The sequence below is a fragment of the Tupaia chinensis genome, unplaced genomic scaffold (assembly GCF_000334495.1).
Source record: "Tupaia chinensis unplaced genomic scaffold, TupChi_1.0 Scaffold000381_1, whole genome shotgun sequence".
Classification (NCBI taxonomy): Eukaryota; Metazoa; Chordata; class Mammalia; order Scandentia; family Tupaiidae; genus Tupaia; species Tupaia belangeri.
Window position 1 is genome coordinate 688,366 of NW_006159883.1, and position 27,466 is coordinate 715,831.

Sequence of the window (27,466 nt, forward strand, 5' to 3'; positions counted from 1 at the left end):
CCTGAGAGGCAGACCATGCTCTGATTATGGGTATCTGAGTAGTTGTCTCACTGGTGGAACTTCCAAACAAAATGTTCTCATCTTCAAACCTCTCCCCAGAAATGACCAGTCTAGACTTTTCAGTTAACTTTGTCCCTTTGAATTCAGGCATATTTACTGGTCAGATGTCAAGAATCAACGGATTGAGGTGGCTAAACTTGATGGAAGATATAGGAAGTGGTTGATTACCACCCAGTTGGATCAGCCTTCTGCGATTGTTGTGAACCCCAAACTAGGGTAAGCACTTGGTGGAGTCTAGTTTTCTCTTACTGGATTCTCATGGACTTATGTTTTTAATGATTTTTTCCCCTAATTATATTAAAATCATCCTTTGTTTTTTTCTGGAGTGACATCTGTGATTGAGTTTCAAGATTTGTAATAGGCCCTTGAGGTCATTTAGGACCAACTATTTCTGATGGACAAATTCCTTCAAGAACATACCTGAGACTCTTTCTGGTTAATGGACTCTGAAATCAGAGCTCTGAACTTTAAAGATCTTCATGGATTTAGCTGCTTTAAGTCAAGATTTCATTAGATTTCTTTTCATTTGGATGTTTTAAATTAACTTATTCATTGAAATTCAGCTGTGAATCTAGTTATATTTCATTGGAAATAATTAAACATTTACATCCAAAGTATGCAAAAGTTTCATATATATTATCCATGTATAAAAATGTTCCAGTTTGCAGTTTATTTGTAAATCACTTTGGGGTGAGAACTAGTTTTGTCATTTTTCTCTGTATTTCATGGATAATTATTCTTATTTAGATAATCATTAATCTGGAGTAACTTGATATTCACATATTAATTTAGGCTCAAAGTAATGACTTTAAAAGAATTTATTTTGGAGAGATTTTTGTTGTAGGGTGTGTGTACCCACCAGAGAAACAGAGAGAGACATAAAGCATGAAATCACCCCTGAGGTGGTAGGGGGGATGGCCACACTACAACCCCTTCTCCTTCATTCTCCTCTCAAGATTTTGGGCATACACATACGTGCACCCATTATGAGTTTTAAGCTGCTGGGTCTTGGACTTGAACTGTGGTCAACCATGTGGGAGTCTAGCATCTTAATCACTATACCACCTGCTAGCCCCCAATGATTTTTTTTTTTTTTGGAGAGATTTTTGCTATAGGGCGCGTGTGCTCACCAGAGAGAGAGAGAGAGAGAGGAGAGAGAGAGAGAGAGAGACACAGACAGACAGACAGACAGAAAGTGAGAAGTCACCCTCCAGTGGGGATGGCCATGCCACAATCCCTTCTCCTCCATTCTCCTCTTGGGATCTTGGGCACACACACACACGCGCCTGGTGTAAGTTTTAAGCCACCGGATCTGGGACTCAAACCACGGTCGACTACATGGGAGTCCAGCGACATAGCCATTACACTAACTGCTGGTCCTCAACCCAAGAATTTTTTTTGATAGCCTAAAATACTTCTCCTTTTAGGGAAGGCCCAGTACGACCCTTCGTAGATATGGCAATATTTGTCTGTGGAACATTATGAGCTATTGTTACTTTGCTTCGGTTACATTCCATATTAGGCATGCCCACAAAACTCAGTTACAACACTTGAAGAATGGTTGTCTGGTAAAGTTAAACTGTGTGAATTTGTCCTCAGCAGCAGTCATTGCTTCTTGTGTCTTACCTATACACTACCCTAGGAGCAAAGAGATGCATGAGCCCTGTGACATGGATGATGTGACTGTTTCCTGTGTGCTCTTGAATTTTTCCTCTGTAATTGACGTTTATATCCATCTTAATATTGTGGTTATAGTCTGATAGCCCTCCATTGTTTGTTCGTAGAAGGTCCTTATTTTATTCTTGTCATTCCTTTGTTTCTGGAATGGCTCAGGGTAGCCTGGCAGGGCAGGGCAGTAAGAAAGGAGAGAGATGAAGGGTAATCACCTAAGACCTTCAGACCTGCCCTACAGCCTCTGCATTCCATGATCTGTTTGAGAGGCTAATCATCTGTAAGTCTTATAAAGCATTTGTAATTTGTGAACCCTACTTGCAGGAACTATGTTATATTTGCCACTGGCCTCAGGGATGATTGCTGACTCATAATAATACCAGCAAATACAATCAAAAGAGCCAACATCTGTTACATCCTCATGCTGTGCCTGCTACTATGCTTCTCCCTAGAGCAATTCAGCTAGATCATGCAAAAGACCTACAAATTACTCCAAAATTTCTACCCCCTGTTAGCATGAAGGGATTACAGTATGGCCACTGGAACATTTTTACAAATGAATAATATGTATTAAACATTTGCATACTTTGGATATAAGTGCTTAATTATTTCCAATGAAATGTGACTAGATTCAGAGCTGCATTTCAGTGAATAAGTTACTTTAAATCATCCAAATGACAAAATAATATATATATTTTTTTATTCAGTAATTGCTGACTATAATATAAGCTAGAAAAGGAGAATTATCAGGAGGAAACTATTGGTAAACACTGTGATACTTCTATTACCTTGCAGAAGTTCTGGGGGAAGCTGTATATAGGGAAATAGCATTTGAAAGGCACTTTGTCGGTGCGGATCCACCGAGTATGTAATAAGTGATAACGTGTGTGATACACGGAGAGCAGTATGGGTGAGGTGATGAGGGACCACTCCCTGGAGAAAGAGGGGCTAACATAGAACCTGGAAGGGTGTTATGCATATGGACAGACAACACGGTTGTCTGTTCATAAGCTCAGTGCACGGTGTGAATGAAGTAGCAAGGGAAAAACATCATTCTGTGTACCTTTTTGAGTTCTGAGTATTTATTACCTCTTTCAAGAAAATAGCTTTATTAAAATACAATTCAAATATGGTGGGACTTACTCATTTAAGATATATAATTCAACGGCTTTTAGTATATTCACAGAGTTGTGTATCCGTCACTATAATTGCTTTTAGAGCATTTTTCATTACCAAAATGAACCCCTTAACCTTAGCCATTATCCTCCTAGCCTTCCACCTCTCCCCTTCTCCAGCCCTAAAGTTACCACTAATCCTTTTCTGTTTCTATAGATTTGCCTATTCTGTACATTTCCTACAAATGGGATCATACAATGGTGATTTTTGACTGGCTTCTTTCATGTGTGCACCATTGTGTGTGTGTGTGTGTGTGTGTGTGAGAGAGAGAGAGAGAGAGAGAGAGAGAGAGAGAGAGAGAGAGAGAAGGGGAGTATTTTCTAAGACAGAGTCTTACCCTGTCACAATCCTCTCACCTTAGCCTCCCAAGAAGATGGAACTATAGGCATGTGCCACTGTGCCCAGCTATGAGTCTCACTGTGTCACCCAGGCCAGCTATGAGCTCATGATCCCCCTGCCTCAGTCACTTTGAGTCTCTGGCACTACTACACCTGGGCCTTCAGGTTGGACTGGGAATTGAACCCAGGCCTCCCATGTGGTTCCAGCCTATCGGACACAGCATCTTAGCAACACACATCACCAATGCCTGGCCTCATATGTACCGTTTTAAAAAAACAATTTGCTATCGGGTACGTGTGCTCTTCAGAGAGACAGAGAGAGGGGGAAAGTGGGAAAGCACCCCAAGAGGGATAGTCATACTGTAATCCCTTCTCCTCCATTCTCCTCTTGGGATTTTTGGCGTGAATGCCTGTGCACCTAACATATTTTCCAAGCCTGGGACTTGAACTGCACTGTTGGCCATGTGGAAATCCAGCCACCTGGGACTAGCAATTAGCGTAATAGCTATGTTGCTGAACTCCCATGTAGTCGACTCTGGTTCGAATCCCGGGCCCGGTAGCTTAAACTCACACCAGGCATGTGTGCATGCGTGCCCAAGATCCTGAGAGGAGAATGGAGGAGAAGAGATTGCAGTGTGGCCATCCTCCCCTGGAGAGGGATTTTTCGCTTTCTGTCTCTCTGTCTCTCTCTTGTCTTTCTGGCGAGCACACATGCCCTATAGCAAAAACCTCTCCCAAAAAAAAATTAAAAAAAAAAAAATCCAGCCACCTTAATTACCACACCAGAGTAGCTTCCAAGTGTACAATTTTTAATTAAAACAGAACAAGATGTTATTTTTTAGCCACTGAAACTTTGTGACAGGCTTTGAACCAACTCTGTGGAAAAAGAAAGGCCTCTGAACACATTTTTTTTCCCCAGAGTCCATACATTCCTCAATAGAATTTTCAGATTGGTTTAGACTGCAGGATGAACAATGGTGGCCTAAGTATGACCCATGGATGTGTTTGGCTTGAATTACATAGAGCTTTACTTTTTTTTTTTTCCTTAGTTGCTAACATTTAAATTTTTTTTAAACTTTAAGAGAATATGTTTTTCTAGCTTGGAAAATCAGAACTGATACCCCCAGGTAGGTCAGCCTTTCTGGGGCAGTTTTGGCAAAAGCTCTTCTTACACATGGCCTTGCTCTCCCCATGGCTCCACATTCATAACTGGCCTACTCCACTCACTAACCTCATCGACCTGGCCCTTTTCTAGGTATTTGAAGTGGTACAACCCTGGCCTAGGTAATTTTTCTAATTTCTCTTTTTCTTTTTTGCCTAGGTAGTTTTTCAATGTCACATCATAGTTGCTTGCATAGATACACTCTACAATCAATTATTAATTGGTTACAAAGTACACATTTGTAAAGAGAAGTGGCTCCATTAGGATAGGAATATTCATCTTTTTTTGGGGGGGGGATATATATCCCAAACACAGAACAGGTGTCTCTTACGTAGTAATCCTTCCATGATTCTTAAGAATGAACAGCTTTGTATTATGTATGTTAAAGGGTCTGAATGTCTACCCTTCAGACAGGATTGGCCAATCTCTATTAAGGAAGTGTGGTTTTCAGGAAGGATAATCCACAGATGCTCTTGCTCCCCTTTTTCTCTCCCTGTCTTCTGTGAAGTATAAAAACAGCAGCACTTAGCACCCAGAACTCTGCAAAAACAGTTGATTAGCCTGCCCTATTGTCGTGAAGAAACTTTACTAAGTGAGATGCTAAAACGAAGAAACCTTCTGTTACAGGCTCATGTACTGGACTGACTGGGGAAAAGAACCTAAAATCGAATCTGCCTGGATGAATGGGGAGTATCGCAAGATCCTGGTTTCTGAGAACCTTGGTTGGCCAACTGGCCTTTCTATTGATTATTTGAACAATGACCGAATATACTGGAGTGACTTCAAGGAGGATGTTATTGAAACCATAAAATATGATGGAACTGATAGGAGAATCGTTTTAAATGAAGGTTAGAAATGAGTTGGAGTTTGCTATTTCAAATAATTCATTGATGTATTTCCAGTATTTTTTCCCATTGTTCCAGGAAGGAACACTGATTTTAGGAAACGGTTTATATAGTTTCTTAGGTACCTACCACCTAACTCCCAACAGCTGAATTAAATTTAAATAGTCCAAGTAATAAGTAAATCCTTTTTTTGTCCTTTTTCATAATTAAAAAAAATGCTTTTAAATACTAGATGTTTGAATAACCAAGATTCCTGTTAGGTGCTTCTAACAGAAATGGCATTCATATGTACCAACCTTAGTCCATGTCTAGCTGCTTCTAGACACATTTGCTAGATTGCTTAGTGTGCACAACTGGAAACATCTAGAAGGGAAGGAGCATTTTCCTTTCTTATCCAAACTCTGCAGTGATCCAGCCCATACCATGTGTTTCCTATCTGACCAAGTAGTATCTTATGCTCAAAAGAAAAAAGAAAATCAAATCTCTGTCATGCAAATTGTGTTCCAAAAATAAAGTAAAATCAGCAACAAGAAAGTGAATTAGTGCCCACTAACTGGTGTAGGACAGAATGCATTAATCTAGTTTGATTTCTGTTGTCCTGGTCTCCCAGTGCAGCACCCTTTCAAGGTCATATCTGTCTGAATGTTCTTGGCATTTCGAGTCTTCGTATTAGGGACCAATTCAGCAGAATGACATTAGATACAGAAGTGATGCTGGAGTATTTTCTTTGAAATAACGCTTTTTGTTTGTTTTGCTTTGCTTTTTCCCTTGTGGACAAGTAGCTATGAGCCCTTACAGTCTCGACATCTTTGAAAACCAGCTATACTGGATATCTAAGGAAAAGGGAGAAGTATGGAAACAAGATAAATTTGGGCAGAAAGAGAAAGAGAAAGTGCTGGTAGTGAACCCTTGGCTCACCCAAGTCCGAATCTTTCACCAACTCAGATACAATCAGTCAGGTAATGATTAATCTTGGAAGAAATGCTCCTCTTTATCTGGAAACCTTATTTCAAAATAATGACTACCTTGTTGAAAATAGTAGTGGATGATGATGGGCTGATCTCTTGGTGCATAAAAGGTGTATGTCTGTGTGTCTGTGTGTCTGTGTGTGTTGGGGAGGTGTTTTAACCATTTTGACCAAAGTCAGATAAAATTGGAGTTTGTGCACAATATATGTAAACCATCAGCAGACATGAAGTAAAAATCAGTCCTCACTGATGTTTGGAGTTACGGATATGTAGTCCTAGTTTATAAATTCCAGCACATTTCAGACCCCTGTGAACTGGGTCAACACGTCGCAAAATGCGTTTCATGAACACCAGAAGTCTTATCCAGTCTTACAATTACTAGACCAACCCAGTCAGGTTATTCCTTGGATATGAGTCTTAAAACTGTCGGTCACACACATCTATTTCTTCCTCCTCTCCCCTTTGTCATTTTCTTAGTTCTGGGTTCTGCTTCATCACATTACTTGCGCTCTAATTCATTCTTTCAGCATTGCCTAGAGCAAGGTGAAAAGGAAGGGACGTTGTTGAAACTAGGAAAGTTAATAGCCTTTTACTAAGTTCTGTATCTTAGATTCTCTCTTCAGTAAACTTGGGTCTCAGGAAAGTCATGACACATTTTTGCATAGAAAAATATAAACAAATATGTCACGATTTTCCCAGTGACGAAATAGTTTGACCATCTGGTACTATCTTTTTCAAAACCTTAGAAAGAGGTTTTTTTGGTATCTTAAATGAGGAAACTGAGGCTAAGAGAGATTTAGTAACTTGTGTGCTTCACTCACATAGGGATGCATTTTAAACTCAGAAATGAAATTATTTTTAAGTTAAATTTTATCTAACCCAAAGCGTGGCATTTTTCTGTGCTAATCAGTGGTCAGTATGCCTACTTCCAGGGTGAATTCTATGGCTGCATGGCCTCTGACAAGTCAATACCTTCTCATCCCTGTATATGATCTTGGAAGAAATGCTCCTCTTTATCTGGAAACCTTATTTCAAAATAATGACTACCTTGTTGAAAATAGTAGTGGATGATGATGGGCTGATCTCTTGGTGCATAAAAGGTGTATGTCTGTGTGTCTGTGTGTCTGTGTGTGTTGGGGAGGTGTTTTAACCATTTTGACCAAAGTCAGATAAAATTGGAGTTTGTGCACAATATATGTAAACCATCAGCAGACATGAAGTAAAAATCAGTCCTCACTGATGTTTGGAGTTACGGATATGTAGTCCTAGTTTATAAATTCCAGCACATTTCAGACCCCTGTGAACTGGGTCAACACGTCGCAAAATGCGTTTCATGAACACCAGAAGTCTTATCCAGTCTTACAATTACTAGACCAACCCAGTCAGGTTATTCCTTGGATATGAGTCTTAAAACTGTCGGTCACACACATCTATTTCTTCCTCCTCTCCCCTTTGTCATTTTCTTAGTTCTGGGTTCTGCTTCATCACATTACTTGCGCTCTAATTCATTCTTTCAGCATTGCCTAGAGCAAGGTGAAAAGGAAGGGACGTTGTTGAAACTAGGAAAGTTAATAGCCTTTTACTAAGTTCTGTATCTTAGATTCTCTCTTCAGTAAACTTGGGTCTCAGGAAAGTCATGACACATTTTTGCATAGAAAAATATAAACAAATATGTCACGATTTTCCCAGTGACGAAATAGTTTGACCATCTGGTACTATCTTTTTCAAAACCTTAGAAAGAGGTTTTTTTGGTATCTTAAATGAGGAAACTGAGGCTAAGAGAGATTTAGTAACTTGTGTGCTTCACTCACATAGGGATGCATTTTAAACTCAGAAATGAAATTATTTTTAAGTTAAATTTTATCTAACCCAAAGCGTGGCATTTTTCTGTGCTAATCAGTGGTCAGTATGCCTACTTCCAGGGTGAATTCTATGGCTGCATGGCCTCTGACAAGTCAATACCTTCTCATCCCTGTATATGAACAGAGGGTGGAGCCCAGTGTCCTCATGAGTCCACTGATACCCTAAGACCCTCAAGCAGCCTAGACACATGTCAGACACATGTCAGAGCTGAGGAATCTGGGAGATTACCCTGGCACACATGTCTTTTCCAGAGAGTAACTCCTTATGATGCTAATCATGGTCACTTCTTGCTAGCCTCTCTCCAAGACACTCCAGGTCCTACTGAGTGCTTGTGTTCTAAGTGCTCTGTGCCTCTCGTGTGTGGCAATTTTAAAGGTGGGAGAGAATAGCACAGTGAACTTGGTGAATCCCTCCCTGGACTCTGTGGAAAAGGCAGAAGAAAGTCTGGAGACTGCCCGTGAAGGAAAAGCATCTCAGTTAGGTGATGCTCTGGGTCTCCTTGGAAAGTACTGACTGAGGTGAAGGCCAGAGTCCCAGCTCAGTTGTACTAGACTAACGGTTACTCCAAACCAATAGTTCGCAATTGCGAGTATACGTTAGGATTATTTGGAGAGCTTATTGAACATAGATGACCAGGTCCCTCTTGTGGATTTTCTGATCCCATGTGCCTGAGGTGATCTAGGAATTTGCATTTCTAAAAGTTTCCAAGTGATGGTGTTGCTTCTGGTTCAGGGACCATGTATTGAGCAGGGCTGACTGCTCCAGTGCCCTGCTACTCCAAAGGTGGGCCGTGGACAAGTAGCATTAGTGTCCTATGGGAGATGCTTAGAAATGTGATTGTCAGATCTCATCCCAGACCTTCTGAATCATAATAGGGATTTTAGCAAGATTCCCCAGGTGATTTGCACCACGTTAAATTTTGAAAAGCTTTGCTCTAGATACTTGACAGAATGATCATGGGCTAGGCTTTGAGTAAAGCCGTTAGGATACATGTTCTTACTTTATAGCCATGCTTGGTCTATGGTTACATTTTCAATGATGGAGAATCAGGATCACAGATTATTAGTCTGAGAAGGAATTTAGAGATCATCTAGGCCAGTATAACCTTTGGATAAATCATCATATATGCTAAGGTAGAATTCAGAAGATTCTGGAGTTACCTGCGGAGATTTTAATGGTAGTACTTGAACTCCACTTCAGAGCATTTTAAATCTGAATTTCCGTGAAGGCTGTCAGCATTTCTGAACAGCTTTCAGGTGATTCAGATGAAGCTTAGCTCTAAATTCCTTTTGCTTGCATGCAATGAAACCGAAGCCCAGAAGACAGTTCTCCTTTGAGGATTAGGATAAGAGTCACATTTAATATATGCTTTGGATAAACCATATATTATGATCTACCCAGATTCTAGTCATGACAACCCTTGATATAATACTGGGGTCACACTGGTCCTTTGAACCTTCTCAAATTGCTTAACACTGATTGGGTTTGGAGGTTAGGCAGTGAACTGGACAGATAGCCACCTTCCAAAGCTGCAAGGGCAATAGAGGAGATAATCCCAACAGGAAGTGTGAGGGGTGTAGAAGGAGGATGGAGGGCTCAGGGAGGGACTGTGTGACTTTCTTGGGTGGCAGGCATGGGTATGTAAATGAGGGTGAGTAGCTCAGTGACACAAGGGCTAGAGGCATTGGCATGCTGGCTGGGCTCTGTGGCCACCTCACTGATAGGCATGTTCTTGATTGGAGTAATCGTTCTCACATCAGGACCTAACTACTGTTCTCCTCTGCTTTCCAGTGCCTAACCCTTGTAAACAGGTCTGCAGCCACCTCTGCCTCCTGAGACCTGGAGGATACAGCTGTGCCTGTCCCCAAGGCTCCACCTTTATACAGGGGAGTGCCACTGAGTGCGATGCAGGTAGGGGACCGCCTGGGCAGCCACCAGGGCCTGAGGGAGCTCCTCTGTCCCCTTCAGGAGCCTGAAGAATCTCCACATACTGGGTCCTTTGTAGAATGGAGTGGGGGTGGTTAGACAGAGGACTGGAGATGTGGGAAGCATGAACTGTGCTGGTGAGGACTCCAGGAGCCAAATAGAACTCACGTTCCAGTAATTTCTGGGACTTATTTGTTAAAATCTGCTGAGGTATATATCCCTAAATCTATTGCTGTGTTGTTTTGTGAAGATGTATGGGAGGGTAAATTTTCTATAAGTTTTCTGTAAGGTTCCTCCTTCCTCCACTCCATACTGGGTTTGTCCACTCCACACCGGGTCCCTATTGCCCCAGCACCCACTCAGCCTTAATTGAATTCCTCAGAGCAGAGAACCATTTCCTGAGATGAGAAGGGTTTGGTGCAGAGGAGAGGGCTAGAGGACGGCTGCTGTTTTTCTCACATGCTCATTTCAAAGTTTTGGAAACTGAAAGGTCCCTTATATTGTTGGGAGATAAAGGCTAGAAAAAGGAAGCAGTGGTTTAATTCTCTTCTCACTGCAAGTGCCGTGGGTGATCTATTCTTGGCAAGACCTTTATGACTCTTAAATTAAGTAATTAGTAAGTCATGGGGAATAACTAGTACCTCTAGTTAGTGTTCTGTGCTTATTGAGCACACACAGACATCCTGAAGTTCGTGTGGCCTATCTTATGGTACCCATCTTTGGCATTTTATCCCCTCCCCCCCATTTCAGCCAATGGGGAAATAAAGAGGCTTAACTACCAACTACCACTAGGGGGAGCAAAGCTGTGAAACAAGGAACCACCCTTTGACTCATACACAGGCTGAAAACTTGGCAGGTTTGGCACCAGCAGTTAGCATAATGGCTATGTTGCTGAACTTCCATGTAGCCAACCGTGGTTTGGGGCCTGGACCCGGTGGCTTAAACTCATGCTGGCGTGCCCTATTGCAAAAACCTCTCCAGAAAAAAAAAAGTTGGCAGGTTTAGGAAATGAGCTTATGGAGGAAAAACCTGTTTCCTATTTCCCATACTCCTGTGCTCATCTCAGTGCTACTCCAATATCTGAGCAATATTTCGAACAAAATTGTAATTTCAAGTTTTGAGATTTGCTCTATGCTGTAGATGGGTTGTTCTGACATTTATTGGTATTTCACATCGTAGGAGACAGTGTCCATGTTGTCACTTTGTTGGCTACTTTCCTTATTTAAATATTGTCCAAATGTATTACATTAAGATTTTTGTTTAAAAGAAACTTAACCAAAGTAAGTACATTAATTATGGTAGTCATTCTGTATAGGGCCTTTATTTGGTATATTAATTAATCACTCAGTTAATTCAAGAAGTATTTATTGAGCACCTACTCTGTACTAGATTCTAAGTGCCAGGCATAACAGAAGTGAACAAAGCAACCCCCTGGCTCTCATTATATAATAGGACAATAAATAGAGAACCTAATAAATATATAATAGGCCAGGGAGTAAAAGTACTATGGAGACAATTGAAGCTAAGTTAGAGAGACAAGGGTGGGATGGAGGAGTTGCTCTTAAGTAGAGTGTTCAGGCAAGGCCACCTGGTGGGATGGTAGTTAAAGTGGCTGGATCCACATGGCCCACTGTGCAGTTCAAGTCTTAGACCTGGCAGCTTGAAGAATAATTGCTGATGTATGAATGAATGAAAAGAAGACATAAGATAAGGAAATCATAGTTAGTCATATGTATATATACACACAATATACACACATATGTAGGTACTATTCAGTGAGATCTGAGTGGAGTGACAGCTATTAACAAATACATTCAACTTATAAGTGAAAGCTGTTAGAGTTTATAATTTAGAAATGATAAAATATTTGAATGATAGAAACTTTGGTTACCCATGCTTCTTCAGAACATACAGAGACCTAAATTTTAACTAGCTCCTTAAATACTTAGTGATTTTTCTATGAGATGAATAGTGGTTGGGGAAATTTAACATATTAAATGAGTTATGAGAAAGAAAGAAAGAAAGGAAGGAAGGAAGAAAAAGAAAGAGAAAGAAAGAGAAAGAAAGAAAGAAAAACACACTGGGTGCACGTATGTGAGTGCCCAAAATCCTAATAGGAGAATGGAAGAGAAGGGATTGAGGTATGGCCATCCCTATCTCTTTTTCATTGCTGCTTTTTGTCTCTCTCTCTTTGGCAAGCACATATACTCTATAGCAAACAACAAAAAGGAACAAAGTGCCTGCCTGGTAAAATGAACTTTAAGCAGAGATTCAGATTGAAGTACTGAGCCAGGAGGGTCTCCAGACTCTCTAAATAAAACACACATGTGATAAATACTTATTAAGTATTATTGTCTATGTAGAAGACACTGAGACACTGATGACCTACTAGGTGCATCCAAAGAGTGTGTGGGGGTGAGATGGGAGCAGGAACCCAGAGTAAGGCCAGTTTTGTAGGATTTATAAAGTGAGTCACTTCTAGCTAGCTAACTATCAAGTGTCCCTGTCTATGTGTTTGTCTATTGATTGACTGATAGCTGATACAATGGGACCTTTGGCTGAAGTTTTGAGGAGTGCCTAAATTAAAGTTTTGATTTTAACTGAGTTCACAGAGGAGAACTCTGGAAACTTCACATGAGAGTGTGAATGTCTTTAGAGAGTCTTATCACAAAGTTCTTTTAACCATTAATATATGCTCTGAAATCTAGCATGTCTTTGCTGTTTGTGTGTGGGAGGATTCTTTTTCAAGTGTATGTTACTCTCCAAGACCTGATCATTGTTAAGAATATTTATTTGACTTAGGGAGAAGGTAACGTTTTGACAGAGACAATAATGAGCTGGCTCACCTCCCCATCCCCGCCCCCACCCCACCCTGGGCAGGTTTGCATGGTGGGGATGCTCTGCTGAGTATGGCTTACTAACATATGCATGGCTTTCCCTTTCCGCAGCCATCGAAGCTCCTATCACCATGCCCCTCCCATGCAGGTGTATGCACGGAGGAAAATGCTATTTTGATGAGAATAACCTCCCCAAATGCAAGTAAGTCTGAATGTTGAGGTCTGAGCTGTAGGTGTTGCCTCTTCTGGGGGAATTCAAGACTTTAAAGTAGCCAGGGAAGCCAGTACAGGAACCTTGCCAGTTCACTAGTTTAACCAGCTTGTCCTCCCTTGGAGGAACCCATAGAGAACTAAAGTAGTGCATCTTAAACTGTAATGAGCAGAAGGATCACTGGGGATCTGGTTCAACTTCCCCCTCATTCACAGGGATTCTGCATTTCTACCATGCCCCCTGGTGATGTCACAGGATGGTGAACCACACTTTAAGGGGCGAGGAGTTTGAGAAATGACAATAGCATGTTCCTACTCCCCTGTGATGTTAGTTACGGCAGGATCATGGGAGAAAAGCATCAGTAGAGCTGCAACAGTATAAGGCACCCACTATGAACAGAAGGACCGACTAAGGATTTGGAAAGACATTTATTAGGGAAGCTCTAACATGGAGCATGGTAAATGTCTCTGAAAAGCATTTAATGAGGGGCCAGCAGATGGTATAATGGTTATGCTGCTGGCCTCCCACGTAGTTGACCGCAGTTTGAGTCCTATACCTGGTGGCTTAAAACTCATGCCAAGTGCATGCGCATGTGCGTTTGTGCCCAAGATCCCAAGAGGAAAATGGAGAAGAAGGGATTGTGGTGTGTCCATCTCCCCTATGAGGGGCAAGATGATTTCTAGCTTTCTGTCTCTCTGTCTCCCTCTCTCTCTCTCTCAGGGGAGCACACATGGCCTATAGTGAAAAAAAAAAAAAAAGAAAAGCATTTAATGAAAGCTAATCAAAGGAAAATACGCAACTGTGGTTTCCACTTGTACTTTGTAAGGAAGAATTCCAGAGATAAGAGAAAATACCAAAAGCTTCCTTTGATGAGGTTGCCCCTATAAGTGCCACAGCTATTTTGCTGAAAGTGAATTCCGAAATCCATTGCAAGTGTTCTTTCTGCCTCTCATCTCTTTGCAAACTAAACAAAAACCATGCAGGCTACATTGTTCAACACGTAATCTACTCGGTCTCTACCTCAGAATGTGCTTATGAAATCACAGCAGAGGCCTAAAAAGGCAAGAGGTGGTGAACGATTCTCCTTTCACTTTCAGGTGTTCTAGTGGCTACACTGGGCCGTATTGTGAAATCGCATTTTCAAAAGGCATGCCTCCAGGAACAAGTAAGTTTTAAAAATATGGGCAACTTGGAAATACGCACGGCCCCTGAATGGAATGCCATCAATGTGTGTTTTCTGTTTAGCCCAACCTTTGAAGAATGGCTGTGCTAGTCCCTGCTTCTGCTGTTCACTGACTCCCCTCCTTTGCCGTGTGCTGACATGTTCCTTTCTTCCCTCTCCAATAGCAGCTGTGGCCGTGCTGTTGACAATCCTTTTGATCATCATCATCGGGGCTTTGGCAATTGTAGGAGTTTTCCACTATAGGAAAACTGGCTCCCTTTTGCCTGCTCTGCCCAAACTGCCAAGGTCAGTTTCATTAAGTGGACTCTTGAACTTCAGAAGCCTGTGGGACATAATCACATGGCTTGCTCTTCTTTAAGTAAAATTAAAAAGTATAGTACCCTGTTCATGTTCTCTGCAGAAACAAACAGTACTGAGGAGTATAAACCAGTCCTGTTCATGTTCTCTGCAGAAACAAACAGTATAAACCACACACTTCCAATGAGCACTTCTTCATCAGGTGCTTCTCAGAAGCCCAAGTGACTAACCATGTTTTAGAGCCCACTGTGGGCGTTTGGGTCAGACTGGAGAAGAGAGAGCGGGCTGGGTGATGGCCAGGCCGCATGCCTGCCAGTGTTCCGCTGGTCTTGTCTCAGATCTCAAGTGTTCAAGAATGTGCTTTATTGTTTCCTGGTAGCTAAAGGAACTCACTGCTACATCGGATATGTGTAAATCAAGAGTGGGTTAGGGTGTTTGATTTAGGTGAGATTTAACAATGTGGAGGAGAGAATACCATCACAGAAGGTTTTTAAAAGCAAATTATAAGACACTACTTTGATTACTTCCTTCCAGCTTAAGCAGTCTTGTCAAACCCTCTGAAAATGGAAATGGAGTGACTTTCAGATCAGGGGCAGACGTAAACATGGATATCGGAGTGTCTGGTTTTGGGCCCGAATCTGTTATTGACAGATCAATGGCAATGGTGAGTGAGGTTTCAAAATGATTATTTGAAGGCTGTCATTTTTACTGTTCTATGAAAGAAACACTTTTTAGGTGTTTTTATTTTAAAGAATCAAATATAATGGTTAATGTAGAGAATATTGAAAAACAGTGCACTTTTCTGAATAAAGTCTACATTTTTTAGACCAAATTAGGAAACATTAGGTTTGTTGCAGAAATGTGTTTGAACATTAGTAATGAAATTGAAATTAACCCCCTCTCCAAGCCACACTATTCGATTGGAATCATAAACGGTATTAAATTCAATTGGAATTTTAGGCAGTTTTGGGAAGAGGGAGGAAAGGGAACATGATGTTTTGTTTGTATTTATTAGTAGTATTATTTTGGAGAGGTTTTTGCTATAGGGCGTGTGCTCACCAGAAAAACAGAGAGAGACAGAGAGACAGAGAGACAGAAAGCGAGAAATCACAACCCTCCCCCCCCGGGGAGGGGGTGGCCACACTGCAATGCCTTCTCCTTCTTTCTCCTCTTGGGATCTTGGGCATGCACACACATGCTTGGTGTGAGTTTAAGCCACCAGGTCTGGGACTCGAACTGTGGTTGACTATGTAAGAGTCCAGCGACATAGCCATTACACCAACTGCAGTTCCCTTGACAACATTTTATATGAATGTAGGGAACTGTATTTTTCCTAGTGCCATATATTTTTCTATCAACATATAGTAATGGAATAAACAGCGATTTGATAGTCAGTGTAGGTTCAAACTATGGTTCTACCACCTTCTAAGTATGTATTAGTGGGTATGGCTCTGATCTCTCTGGTCCCCACCGTTCTCATCTGTGAAATGGGTACAAAGGTACGTTGTGTGAGGACTGAATGAGATACTTTGTGAGGAGCCTGGCATAGGCTTGGTGCAGAGGGGGCTCGATGTAATCAGTAGTGGGAAACCACTTTCACTATTTTGTCTCCCCTGAAAGTCTCATTTTTTGCCTTACCTTAAAGTACAATATTATCCATAATCTCTTTCTTCCTCTTATTCTTCTCCTTCTTGCTCTTCTTCCACCCTTTTCTCTGCTCTCCTGGCCAAATCCCCAAGTACATTGTATATATATGAAAGAGTCACAGAGAATTCAGTAAGAGGAAGAAAGTTTCTGTTTTCTTGAGTGGATGAATTAACACTTCTATTTTACTTTAAATCATGATTTGCCATATAGAGACTGTCTTCTGTCTCTGCTGGCTCTTTTCTTTGTTCTTTTCAGCAAATTTCCAAGGTGTCATTTTTTGGGGTAACTTTGGCATAACACCTAGCCCACTTCCAGGTGTGAGAAAGAAAGGCACGGTCCTCTGATGGGAACCAGATCAGCATGGTGTAATCTCTTTCTCCCTCTTTTCACCCTGATCAGAATGAGGACTTTGCGATGGAGATGGGGAAGCAGCCTGTGATATTTGAAAACCCCATGTATTCAGCCAGAGACAACGCTGTCAAAGTGGTTCTGCCAGCTCAGGTGAGGAATGGCGCAGTCCTTCCAGTCAGTGCCTCGCGGGGTGTTATCCTATTGAGAAAAGTCCTCTGAAGCTTCTCACCTCCCCCGCAAAGGGATCAAGAGGCACAGTGGTCCTTGCCTCAGCTAACGTAGCAGGACAGACCCGAGAGTAGCCTGAAAATGGTCAGGATGCTGCTCTGTGTCCCAGTTGTTGAGGTTTGGTAGCCATGCCGGGGATACTGACAAGAGCCTTTTTATTCTGAGTGGTGTCAGGGCAGGGTGCGGGAGAGTCCTGCTCAGTCCTGCACCTGGTGCACCGCAGGCTCTCTCTGCATAGATAAAGAATGGATGGACTGAATGATGACCAGGTCACTCGACGAGATTTTGGGGACTGCATACACTCTCCAGGTTCTACTGGTGTCAAAAGAGTATGGTTTTAGGTGGGCTAAAGAGAGAAAGACCTCTTTATGCTTGCTTTTCCTGTACTTTTCTCAAATGTATAAAGGTCTTCAGAGCTGATAGGCAGGTATCTAAGTTTCCATGGGAGCAGTCCTATTTCTCAGTCATCTTTAAGGGGAACTGGGAGATAAGACTATGAATGAAGGGAAAGAATGTTTCCTAGGTCACTAGAAGTGGTGTCAACCACTTCGTCTACTGTCAACCTCTTCTGCCTATGTCAAAACAATTATGGCTTGAGTGACAATGAGTAACTCATTGTTAATACCGACACTTCTTTTGAACTCAAGATATAGATGTGTTACTATGTAAATGTTTATTTTATACATATCTTTCTGAAGATCAGAAATATTTTAATCTTGAAAGCATTTTGCCTGATCCTCTGATAACCAGATAACAAATTTTAGTTGCATAATGAAACAGGTATGACGTTTCATTTGGCATTTTCACTGGAAATAAAATGAGGCCAAAATACAACATACATATAAATACATATCCCAGTTTGAGGAGGAATGAAGTGATGACTATAAAAATATCAGAAAAGGAGTTTATTATCTACACGACAATTTATTAATTGTGTACTCATGGTAATTTGGGTTTAAAGGGACACTTTGGAACTATATTGATGTTATATAGGAAGATATGGAGAGGAGTCTTAATTCCATTATACCTACTGTTTAAAAAAAGTAAGCTTGTTTTTAAGCAAGTCCCTGAAATTAATAGTTTTTTTCTTACCCCAGAATAGAATTTTGTGCCCATCATTGAGTTTGGGGAGTTATTCACGTTGTTCTTCTAGGGTCTGGCGCCATTATACAACCGGAGTAACTTTTATTCAGACATATCATACAGCAGTGGGGTAAGGAGGCATAGAGACCACAGTAGAAATTGCTCTTGGTGAGAGTGACTAGCGAGAGAGATGTTTGCCTCCCAGGATTAAGATGACATGACTTAGTGGTTGGTGTTCTTGATTTCGAAGAGGTGGAGTGGTGTTTAGTCCTGGGATACTGTTTCAGTTCACGGAGTAAAGATGGCGCCTGAGTTTATCAGTTTGTCTATTACTGAATTTCTTCTAAACTAGATAAAGACCACCCAGATGTCACAGGTGACAGTATCTGGAAATGTGGATAACAAGAATTATGGAAGTCCCATGAGCCCTTCTGAGATAGCTCCAGAAACAACGCCGCACCCCCCAGCTGCTGATGGAACCCAGGTAACCTTAGCTGACTGCTGAAATGGGATTTGGGAAGTGCTCTTTCTTGAAATTGCTGGGTTGGGGTTAATCCTAGGCAGACAAGGTAGACCCTGATAGGCTTACACATCCCAAGACGTGTAGGCAGTTAATTAGGGTAATTGTTTATGCAAACCACTGACATTTTCTAGTGGCCACAGGTGTGCAGAGCACCCTGAAACTGTTTCAAAGTTGTGCATATTTCCAAATGTTTTTTAAAATAATTTTTATTTTTATTATTATTTTAATTTTCTATAGAGTGCATGCACTTACCAGAGACAGAAAGAGAGAAGGAAAGGGAGAAAGCAAACTGGCAAGTCTAGGACTCAAACCACTGTCAACCATGTGGGAGTCCAGCACCCTAACCACAACACCTACTGCTGACCCCAATTTCCCATTTTTTCTTTTTTTTTTTTTTTAAATATTTTAAAGAATTATTTACTTTTTTCCATTCATTCATTTATTTTAATTTGATCAGAGAGAGACACACACACACACACACACACAGAGAAGGAAAGTGAGAAAGAAAGCCACCAGGTCCAAGACTCAAACCGTGGTTAGCAATGTGGGAGTGTCCAGCACCCTAACCACCATACCACCTGCTGATCCTCTTTATTTATTTATTTATTTTTGAAATTTTTAGAGAGGTTTTTGCTATAGGGCACTTGTGCTTGCCAGAGAAACAGAGAGACATAAAGAGAAAGAAAGCAAGAAATCACCCCCCAGGGCAGATGCCCATCCCACAATCCCTTCTCTTCTGTTCTCCTCTTGAGATTTTGGGCATGCATGCACATGTGCCCAGCATGAGGGTTTTTGTTTGTTTGTTTGTTTGTTTTTAAGAGGTTTTTGCTCGCCAGACAGACAGAGAGAGACAGAGACAGAAAGTGAGAAATCACCCCTCGGGAGGGATGGCCACGCCTCAATCCCTTCTCCATTCTCCTCTCGGGATCTTGAGCATGCATACATACACGTCCGGCGTGAGTTTTAAGCCACCGGGTCCGGGACGCGAACTGCTGTCGACTACATGGGAGTCCAGCGACACAGCCATTACGCTAACTGCTGGTCCCAACCCAGTGTGAGTTTTAAGGCACCGGGTCCGAGACTCAAACCAGGATGACTACACGGGAATCTAGTGATATAACAATTATGTCATCTACTGGTCTCTCGAAATATTTTTAAAATGGAAAGGAATTTTCATGTTTTCCTCACTTTGTGCACTTTGCTGTTGGTGTGACAAGGCATTTAAAGATATTCTTTTTTCTTAATTTTTTTTTTTATTTGTAAGGTGGTGTTAAGACATGGTTATTGGCTGGAAATCCCAAGTTACCAACTGTACATATCTCTAGTCTGTAAAGAAGACAAAACAACTGCAGCAAACTCTCCATGCTCCTTGCTTGGTGAAGGCTGCAGGGAGGGTGCCAGGGGCGGAGTAGTTGGGGGGCTAGACTCGTTGACTCTGGTGGCATCCGAGTAGCATCCGGTTGTCTTGTTTGAACAGTGACCTAGTACTCTGCTGCCATTCTTAGCTATAGAAAAGGGGAGTCACCTGGCATGAGAAGGGTTTGGGTTTTTGTTTTCTTAGTCAAGTGTGGAAGTTTTAAAACTTTAAAAAAAACAAACTGTAGAACTCTTCCTTGTCAGCCAAGCCAAGAGCCACTGCATCAGTGAAGTTCAAGAACCTCTGTAATGGGAACCAGCAATTAGCGTAATGGCTATGTCACTGGACTCCCACGTAGTCGACCGCGGTTCGCGTCCCGGACCCGGTGGCTTAAACTCACGCCGGGTGCGTGTGCGTGCGTGCCCAAGATCCCGAGAGGAGAATGGAGGAGAAGGGATTGCAGCGTGACCATCCCCCCTGGGGCTGATTTCTCACTTTCTGTCTCTATGTCTCTCTCTGTCTGTGGAGAGACAACCCCTATAGGGAAAACCTTTCCAAAAAAAAAAAAAAGAACCTCTGTACTTAAAACTGATTTGCAACATTATATTATTTTTTGTATGTTTAGAGTGACACAATGTTTTCGAAGTTAAATAAATAGTATTACATTTTTGTTTTTTAAATTAGGGTATTTTTTTTTTACGTCATAGATTAGGGACCAGAAAATGGCATAATGGTTATGTTTTTGGACCTCCACATGGTTGACTACAGTTTGAGTTCTTCACTCAGGAGCTTGGGTGGCATATTGGCTAAGGGCAGTGGACTCCCATGTGTCCGGCCACGGTTCAAGTCCCAGACCTGGTGGCTTGCTTTCTCACTTCCCCTCTTTTTCTCTCTGTTTCTCACTCTGTCCCTCTCTAGCCAAATTAAAATAAATGAATACATAAATAAAATTAAATAAAATAATCCTTAAAAAAATACTCATGCCGGGCACGTGCACATGCATCTCCCAAATCTGAGAGGAGAACGGAGAAGTGATTGTGGTATAGTCATGCCCCCTGGGGGGGGTGATTTCTTGCTTTCTGTTTCTCTGGTAAGTGCATGTGTCCTATAGCAAAAAATTTCTCTTTAAAAAAATAATAGATTGAAAACTATCTACCAGGTAAAGCTACATTCTAATACCGAGTTGAGAATAATGTCGCTTGTGATATGGGAGATTTCTAGATCTAATATCTCTAAATGCACTGGAGGCAGGGGCAATTAAAGATGCCAGTGCATCAAGTATACATACCCAAAATCCTTCTCTATGTGAATTTTATACAACGTGAAACTTTATTCCCTTAGTAAAATATTGGGGGGGGTGTTTCAAAAAGTTCATGGAAAATGCATATTACAAAAAAACCCTTATTCAAAACCAACTTGTACTTTAATTGCATTTTCCCATAAACTCTGAAGTAGCCTTGTGTGCTGTTCTTACTGTACTGCAGTTACCTCAGTTTACCACTAGATGGCACTAGTTTATATCCTCGTCTCTATTCATCCATCTGTTCATTCTTCATCTATCTTATTGTCCATTCAATCGCCCAACCAACATTATTGCCCTCAATTTGTCAAGTATGATGTTTAATGTGAATATTAAAAGAAAATAGTCACTAGGTGCAGCTTCTCTACCATGCCTGTAGGCCCTTTTAAATTTATAGACGATTTGGTCTGCATAGAGAAATTCAATAAGTACATTTGATATAAAATTTTATATTAAAAAATAATATATAGCTAGTTTGAGTGCACACATATGAAGCTATGCCAGATCGGGTTGAGTCTGGAAAAATCATTTTACCTCTGGGTACTGGAGTCCTCAGCAAAATTTCTCCTTGAGGGTACTATCGCCATATTAGGTGGGTTAGTTCTTTATGCTCCAAGGTTGTCCATACCATTGTATGGTATTTTCGTATTCGCCGTCCCTTCCCCTAAATGCCAGTAGTGTCTCTCAACTGTGATGTGAGAAATCTCCCAGTTGAGAACAATAGGATCTGGACTGTCTCAGTTCTAAGGTTTCATGATTCATTTTGTGAAGTAATATTAAAAAACAGAAGTAGCTTGAAAATTTGTCATTCTATACAATCCTTATTTTTTCAAATTGTATAATCTATAAACAAAATTGTTATCTGCAAAGTTAACTTAGAAGTCTTACTGAATTTATAGCCATGAAGCACTTCAGACACTGGGTCCTGTTCTGTTTGGGTTGAAATAAAATTTGAGCTAAATTTATGCTAATGAAAAGAGCTTATATCAGAGATCTTTGTCCACCTTTTAATATTCCATTACTTATTCTTTTATCCTGCCATGTGCATACACAGGGACACTCATAGATGCATACGAATATTGTCTAGAAAAAATTTGTCTCATCTTTTTCAAGAAGGGGACCGAATTATTTTTCTTTTTCTCTCTTTTTTTTCTTTTAATTTTTGCCATAGGACATGTGAGCTTGTCAGAGAGGGATAGAGAGAAAGAAAGAGTGGGAGAAAGTGAGAAATCACCCTCTGGGGGGGGGATGGCTATGCTGTAATCCCTTTTCCTCCATTCTTCCCCTGAAATTTTGGGCATGCACATACACACACACCTGACATGTTTTTCAATCTGCTGGGTCCAGGACTCAAACCTCAGAGTTGGCCAGGTGGAATCCAGTTCCTTAACCACTATGCCTCTTGCTTCTCTGAGACTGAACTATTTTTCTTTAAGCTACATTAAAAATGGATTTCAGGGGAACCAGCAGATAGTGTAATGGCTATGTTGCTGGACTCCCACGTAGTCGACCGCGGTTCGCATTCCAGACCCGGTGGCTTAAAACTCACACCGGGTGCGTGTGCGTGTGTGTCCAAGATCCCGAGAGGAGAATGGAGGAGAAGGGATTGTGGTGTGACCATCCCCCCGGGGGGTGATTTCTCGCTTTCTGTCTCTATGTCTCTCTCTGTCTGTCTGGCGAGCGCCCTATAGAGAAAAGCTCTCCCCCCCCCCCAAAAAAAAAATGGAGTTCAGGGATTTCAGAGGACCAGCCCCATGGCCTGGTGGTAGGGAGAGCTGATTCCCACATGGCCAACCACATGGTTTGAATCCTGGCCCTGGCAACTTGATAAAACATGCTGTGTGTGTGTGTGTGTGTGTGTGTGTGTGTGTGCTCAAAATCCTAACAGGATGGAGGAATGGAGAAGAAGGGATTGCAGCATGACCACACTCCATTAGGGGATGCTCCCTCTCTCTCTCCCGCTCTGTTTCTCAGTCTCTCTTTGGCTAGCGCATGTGCCCTCTGGGGAAAAAAAAAAAAAAAAAGGATTTGGAGGCTAACTTTCCATAGGTAATTTTTCAGAAGACTGAATATTTGAATATTACATACAAGAAGTCTTCAAAAAGTTTGTGAAAAATGTGTAGTATGAAAAAGCAATGCATGGATTTAAAATATTTTTGCACCAAAATGAACTCGTACTTTAATTTCATTTTTCAACAAACTATTTTGAAGTCCTCTTGTATTTGGCCCAAAAGTCTGAGTCAACTGCAAGGCAGTGCCGGATACATTTCCTATTACTGCCGTTTTTTCCTCAGCCCACTTGAAGTTTAGTGGGCAAACTGCAGCCTCTGACCTGCACGTGAGTCATTAGAGACAGCACATTGAAAGACTTTCAAAAGGGAACAGGTCTTCACCAGTCATAATCCCTTGCTTCCTCACCTCCATCTTTGTAAAATGTTGGTTCTTCCTCTTACTTTTTAGCTGAGCTCTCTAAGAGTTGTCCTCCATGATATGTCTAAGGATCTTTGCTTCCTGGGCCCTGAGCTAACAGCCGGTATGGCTTAAAAGCAGTCGAGGCACTTGGTTAACATAATGGGCCAAGGGACCTCACGGTCTTTTCTTTCCTTAGTAAATATGCTGATAGGACTGAAAGTTAAGAACATGAACTGTGACTTAGTCCTATCATGTTCCAAAAGCTGCAGTGACATGTGGAGGATCTCCTGACATAAAAATGGGAGTCCCACACCATTGTTCTTGTTAGTTACTGCTTACGCCAAGCAGCCGTTCCACACTGAAGCAGTGATTGCTAAGGGTCTGGCCTTCCCTACTTAGCCATAAGCTCCCAGAAGCAGGGCTCTGACGTCAGGATCTCCATCTCCCCTTCGGTGGAGCCATGTAGAGACTCTGAGCTCATTGAAGCGTGGCCTAAAGTGAATGCCCTTTTCTACTGATACTTCCCTATGGTGTCGGATTCCCCACTCCTTCACAGGTCGGCCCCCTACTTTCAGAGACTGAGAGACACCCTATAAAACATGTGACCATCTTCTCTGCCTACTGCAGTGAGCTGTCTGCCCCCTTGTCTCCTGCCACGTTTTTATTTGGCAACTAGAACAGTGACCAACACTAGCAGCAACTTTTCAGCAAGGTGGGGCCCCTTGCCTTGGTCTAGGATGATTCTCTTTGAGTGCTTCAGTTTATGGGCCTCTGCCTCCCAAGTAATGATTCCTGCTCTTCTACTTAGAGTTTAGTTGTTTATTTTTTCTTGCTATGACTCAGCATCTGTAAAATGGGGATAATAAGAGTACTTCAAAGAGTTACTGATTAAATCAGAGGACCAGAGACGGTGCAGTGTAAAACACAATGTTCTGCAAGGCTGACCCCACATAAGAAGGTTCCAGGTTTGCTTCTGGAGACCTCCCTAAGCATCCAGACACTCCTGTGTCTGTGATCCAGGCTCACTGAGGCGACCCTGGTGGGGGGACTGTCTCTCTGACTCTCTGGTTCTCTCACTCATAGAAGAAATAAACTTAAAAGAAGAAGATTAAATCAGAAACTTGAAAAACTCCTAGAATAACCCCTGACATGTACTGAGTACTCAATAAAATGCTAGTTATGTGTGTTATTACTGCCATTTCTATTACAGGAGAAAACGAGGCAAGGGGAAGGGATGCACTTGGGTTGACCAAAAATCATTTTAGGAAGTGTGAATTAGAGTTGAACTTTTCCCCCAATTTTCATGTAACCCCAGAAATCTTTTTTTCTCCAGTAAACACACACACACACACACACACACACACACACACACACACACACAGAGAGAGAGAGAGAGAGAGAGAGAGAGAGAGAGAGAGAGAGAAAGAGAAAGAGAGAGATAAATATATATAGCTGTCAGAGAAGTCAAGATGTATTTTTTTTTCTGTGCAAAAATGCATCCTGACTTTTCCGGCGACCGTAATTTTCTTTAATCTCTCTGTGCTGAAGTAGCCAGAGTGATGTGCTTGTTAAAGCTTTTAGATGTTATGGATATAGATTTATAAATTTCACATTAAGGAAGTGTTTGAAATTATTGAATGGAAACCGCTGGAAGAGTTTCAGTTAGCATTCAGGGACCACAGGAAGAACTGAACAACTTATCACATGACCCAGCTCTCGTGGCCCCAGGTTTCAAATTGCCTTCTCCTTGAGTGGAAAGAAAAGTTGAAACACTAGACAGGGAGAAAAGAAACTCACTAAAAATTTTATGACTGAGGTTTTTTTGTTTTCTCCTTTTACTTAGGCAGCAAAATGGAATATCTTCAAACGGAAACCAAAAAAGACCACCAACTTTGAGAATCCAATCTATGCTGAGGTAATTTTTAACCATTTTTCTTAGTATAGACATCCTTTCTTAGAAATCATTGTGTGACTAAATTGGGCATCCCATTCAGGTGACAGGGAGGGATTGGTCTTCATGCCCAACCATCTCTAGTTGAGCCTGGGGGGAATGGGTGGCTGATTCCCATCTCGTTGTTGTCTTAGATGGAGAATGAGCAAAAGGAAGGTGTTGCTGTGGCCCCACCTCCATCACCCTCTCTCCCCGCCAAAATCCCTCCCCAAAGAGATCCAACTCCAGCCTATACTGCAACAGAAGACACTTTTAAAGACACTGCACATCTCGTTAAAGAAGACTCTGAGGTATAGCTGCGCCAGCTGTCTAGGGAATAGTTGAAGATATACTTTTGCACAGATATTTTTTACAAACAAATGACAGAGTCCACATTCAGTACTTTATTAAAAATATATTTTTCCCTGTTTGCCTATATTTGGAAGTGTCTTGGGTGTCTTTTTTTTTTTTTTTTTTTTTTTTACTTACGCCATATAATATTTTTACAATTGAGTATCACAATGTACTATATGTATATCTTTGCACTGAAAGCGTCCGAAGGAAATGCTATAAATATATTGTACATTTGTAAATTTTGAAAAGATTATCACATCACTGAATTTGTTAATAAAGGTCTCCGCTAAGTTGCTTGGTGATCATTATATTACATGATCCAATGATGAAAGGAATTGACTTGGGGCTTTTAACCATGTCTAAAGAAGAGGCATCACTCATGTTTTCTATAAATTTATTCAGAAAAAGCATCAAGGCCCCACTCTTGGGTCATTTTTACGCTTCGGTACTTCATGTTCAATACTACGTGTCAGTTTGATTAATAGGCATATAGATAGAGGCCACTACATGTTGTCTAGACATCTGGATTTGACTGTAGACACCTCTGATAATACAGAAGTTAGAAAAACGGATCCAATTTTGTTCTTCTATTGGTTTGCGTTGTCTAACCAGAACACTCTGTTTTATGTTTTTTTTCACTAGCTACCGAGTCAACGTTTTTCTCTGTAATATTTGTTAGGAAATCCCATGTCACAAGTCAAGTGTCCTGCTGCTCTGCATTTGTATTTAACCAAATGAACTGTTTCTCTCAATGAACCGTTGCGCAATTAATGCCCTTGCCTGGCATCTCAGGGGGGCACCTCCTCTCATAACTGGAGCTCATCAGCTGAAGTACTGAAACCAAATCTGCGTCTTCAAAAGTAAGATGCAAACAAACACTGGTTAAGCACAATCTCAACTGGGATTCTGTTTCTCCGGGTGAGAAGTATCATTATAATGACTATTTATTTCCTAAATTGAACATGAATAGAAAGGGAAAACATTCTGACTGAGGATTTTTAAGGTCCTTTGGCTAAATCCATACGTTTGTATCAGAATGTACTGTATAGCTTGGTTCTCTTCTTGCGTAGTCGGTGTAGTCTTCACAACAGGAACCATGGCAGAAATACCAACTTCCATAGCCGGTAGCATTCCTGACTCTGTGCTGATATTGCACATTTGTTAAACAATGAATGAATGGATGGGTGGATGGATGAATGAAACACGTACTACTGATTATTTTATTCCTGCGTTCTCAAAATACTTGTTGCTCATATTTTGAGTGCTGATTGTAATTACGTTGAAATGGATTTTGATTAGAAAAGTAACTGGAAATGATGCTGCTGAAAAATTTCTAATAAATATGTATTTTACCAGATGTCTTCTGTGTGCTTCTTAAGCACTGGTCATGAATCCAATACTTGGGACTTTTCAGTCATGCCAATTCTGTGTCACTTTGGCCTAGAAGTGAATCCAGAATAATTGGTTGAACAATCAACAAGCCTCTGCACTCGTCTTGTTTGTGTCTCTGATATTCTGGAATAAGTGCTAGGAAACGAAACAAACAGGTCTCTAGAAGCAGTAAGATGTCAGAGTCCCACTTAGCTGACCTCATTGCGAGCGGCTGAATGGTGTCCATGGCTGACGCTGACCAAAGGGCAGGGTACACCTTCCTGTGCCTCTCGTTAGCAGTGTGCGCCTAACCAGAGTCGTTTGCCAAGTGGACATTTTCTTAGTGAATTATTTTCAGCCTAGGATTGAGGCT

The 27,466-nt window shown here is 41.3% G+C and overlaps 1 protein-coding gene across 1 annotated transcript in view; it reads left to right on the plus strand.

Annotated features, from left to right (window-relative positions):
• LRP2 (LDL receptor related protein 2) overlaps positions 1-27,079 on the plus strand; it is a 241,297-nt gene extending 214,218 nt beyond the window's left edge. The window contains exons 68-80 of the mRNA XM_014589797.1: positions 148-276; positions 5,035-5,255; positions 6,035-6,211; positions 9,875-9,994; positions 12,958-13,048; positions 14,155-14,222; positions 14,405-14,525; positions 15,072-15,201; positions 16,584-16,685; positions 18,199-18,330; positions 25,282-25,353; positions 25,524-25,679; positions 26,365-27,079. Coding sequence (XP_014445283.1) covers positions 148-276; positions 5,035-5,255; positions 6,035-6,211; positions 9,875-9,994; positions 12,958-13,048; positions 14,155-14,222; positions 14,405-14,525; positions 15,072-15,201; positions 16,584-16,685; positions 18,199-18,330; positions 25,282-25,353; positions 25,524-25,679; positions 26,365-26,391 — 1,546 coding nt within the window. The 3' untranslated portion in view covers positions 26,392-27,079. The remainder of the gene's footprint in view (positions 1-147; positions 277-5,034; positions 5,256-6,034; positions 6,212-9,874; positions 9,995-12,957; positions 13,049-14,154; positions 14,223-14,404; positions 14,526-15,071; positions 15,202-16,583; positions 16,686-18,198; positions 18,331-25,281; positions 25,354-25,523; positions 25,680-26,364) is intronic.
• The last annotated feature ends 387 nt before the right edge of the window (positions 27,080-27,466 follow it).